The following is a 2327-nucleotide window of genomic DNA, read 5'->3' as shown; positions in this document are numbered from 1 at the left end:
ACAGAGTGGTCCTCCAAGTTGAAACTGGTGGCGCCTTCAGTTCAACAGGATGTCCAAATTCCTGTTATGGCTCGTGTAAACGATTACAGGGTCCTATAATCGATTACAGAACTCAATTTCACAACAAATTCACTGAACTTGAGGTTTCCATCATGGGTTGTCTCTCCCACCATGTTGGGGACCCCAAACATAAGGTTCAACTAACTCATCACTCAGGAAACAAAAAAACACAGGTTCAGTGAAGGATTTCCATATAGAACACAGAGTGGTCCTCCAAGTTCAAACTGGTGGCGCCTTCAGTTCAACAGGATGTCCAAATTCCTATTATGGCTCGTGTAAACGATTACAGCGTCCTGTAATCGATTACAGAACTCAATTTCACAGCAAACACATTGGAAATTCACTGCAGTTCATTGGATTTTGTCAAAAACTCAATTTTGACCACATTACATTACTTCTGATTCAATCATCTCTTTCAACATACATTACCACTACACAACCACTGATTCATTTGTTTCCACATACATTAATTTGAAGCCTTTAAATAAAACAAACATTTCATTTCCAATAACATAAAATAAATCAATCTTATACATATTGAACCAAATACTAGGTTTAAATACAAAATACTTTTGTTCCAGCTTAACACAATAGTTAATCCTTTGTCTTTCTAACTCATACATTTCCTGTGTAAGGTGTCCTAAGTGCTTTGCTCTTAACTCTTCTTCTTGAACCAATCCTAACATAAGTCCTGAGCTGTGATTGCTTCTCAGCCATTCCACCTGGTGCATCTGGCGACAATGGACCTTCTTCATTGTTACTCATTCCACCCCCTTCCTCGGCCGACAAACGAACAGGTGAAACGAATGCAACATCAGTTGTTGCTTGTGGACATCCAGCACTCTGAAAACCGTCATTACTCATTCCACCCGCTTCCTCGGCCGAAAAACGAACAGGTGAAACGAATGCATCGTCAGTTGCTGCTTCTGGACATCCAGCACTCTGAAAACCGTCATCTGAAGTTGACTTTTTACTTCTTCTTTTGGCCTTCTCTTTCTCCAACTCTTGCTCTAAGTCATTCACCTCCCTTTTAAGTTTTTCAATTAAACACTTATGATCCTCTGCAGTGCGCATTAAACTCTCCCTGCATTGTTTTTTTAGCAATTTCTTTTTTCTTTGCTCTGCATAGTTTTTTGGTGCTGCTTCTTCTTCTATGACATCTTTGTCATCCTTCCTTACACCACCAATTTCATCTACAACATGAACCTGCAATTTAACAACATATAAAATGTTATAAAACTACTGTCAATTAAATTAACATTCAAGATAAAAAACATAATCATTTTAACATACCAAACCCATTTCAAACACAAGTTTCACAATGTTGTCTCCAATAGTTCTATTCATCCAGTGCAAGAACCTTGGAACTATCGCTATTGCACCTTCAAGAGCCATGAAATGCTCACAAAACCACACCTAATAAACAAGTAATTGTTATATATTACTCGTAATCAAATAACAAATATACCAAACTTTACTTGTGAAATTAGTACCTGCAACATGTAAACACACCCATCAACATAAACATTGCTTGTTGNTTTGCCTTTCTTCANAGAATCTGAGGCTTCACTCAAGTTGTCTAACAAATAACGATAAACTAACCCACCCCAACAGTATTTACTCAAACTACTCAACTCATCCACAATTAGAAACAATACAGGAAAAACTCGTCCACTACGATTTGAGATTAAAATCTCACATATCCCCAACAGGATGTACAAGCTACAAAAAACCTCACAAGGAAGGGTTTTTTTGTGTTTTTTCAACAAAAATTTGAAGATGAATTTCAAATGGGTAATGTCCTGACCTAAATACTTCACACATTTACTATTACCCACTGAAGAATGCTTCAAGTTTATGCTTTCACCATCTAAACTCAATCCTATTCCTGAACAAAATTCATTTTCATTGATATTGAAATGCTTGTTTGCAATAAAAAAAGAGTTGGTGGAATCCACCCATGTCTTGGTTAACTCACGCAAAAGTTTAGCATTCAATGTCACTTTACCACTGAACTCTAAAAACCAAAAAAATGGAGTCTTCGAGATGACTTCCCTTTGGTCCTCTGTCAACCGTTCGTTGAGAGCGCTAATGGAGAACACGATGACAAACCCAAATGTGAGAGAGAACCAATCCTTCACATTCAAACTGAAAATGCCCAGGGGTAGAAAAGGAAAACAATTTCTCTGAAAACCTCTGCATTTTTCAGACCAAATTTTAAAAAAAATAAATAAAAAATTAGCCAATAGCATGTTGACACGTGGTAG

General features: G+C 37.2%; 1 protein-coding gene across 1 annotated transcript; it reads right to left on the bottom strand.

Annotated features, from left to right (window-relative positions):
- Positions 1-614: 614 nt before the first annotated feature.
- LOC111241799 lies at positions 615-1425 on the bottom strand. The gene is made up of 2 exons (XM_022781685.1): positions 1354-1425; positions 615-1266 (listed from the first exon to the last, which is right to left on the bottom strand). Exons 1-2 carry the CDS (start codon positions 1405-1407, stop codon positions 676-678), a joined length of 645 nt encoding a protein of 214 aa, XP_022637406.1. The 5' UTR covers positions 1408-1425; the 3' UTR covers positions 615-675.
- Positions 1426-2327: the final 902 nt, after the last annotated feature.

This window comes from Vigna radiata, chromosome 6 (genome assembly GCF_000741045.1).
Source record: "Vigna radiata var. radiata cultivar VC1973A chromosome 6, Vradiata_ver6, whole genome shotgun sequence".
NCBI classification, from domain to species: domain Eukaryota; kingdom Viridiplantae; phylum Streptophyta; class Magnoliopsida; order Fabales; family Fabaceae; genus Vigna; species Vigna radiata.
The sequence above is the reverse complement of the archived record's forward strand: the minus strand, read 5'-3'. Positions and strand labels throughout refer to the sequence as shown.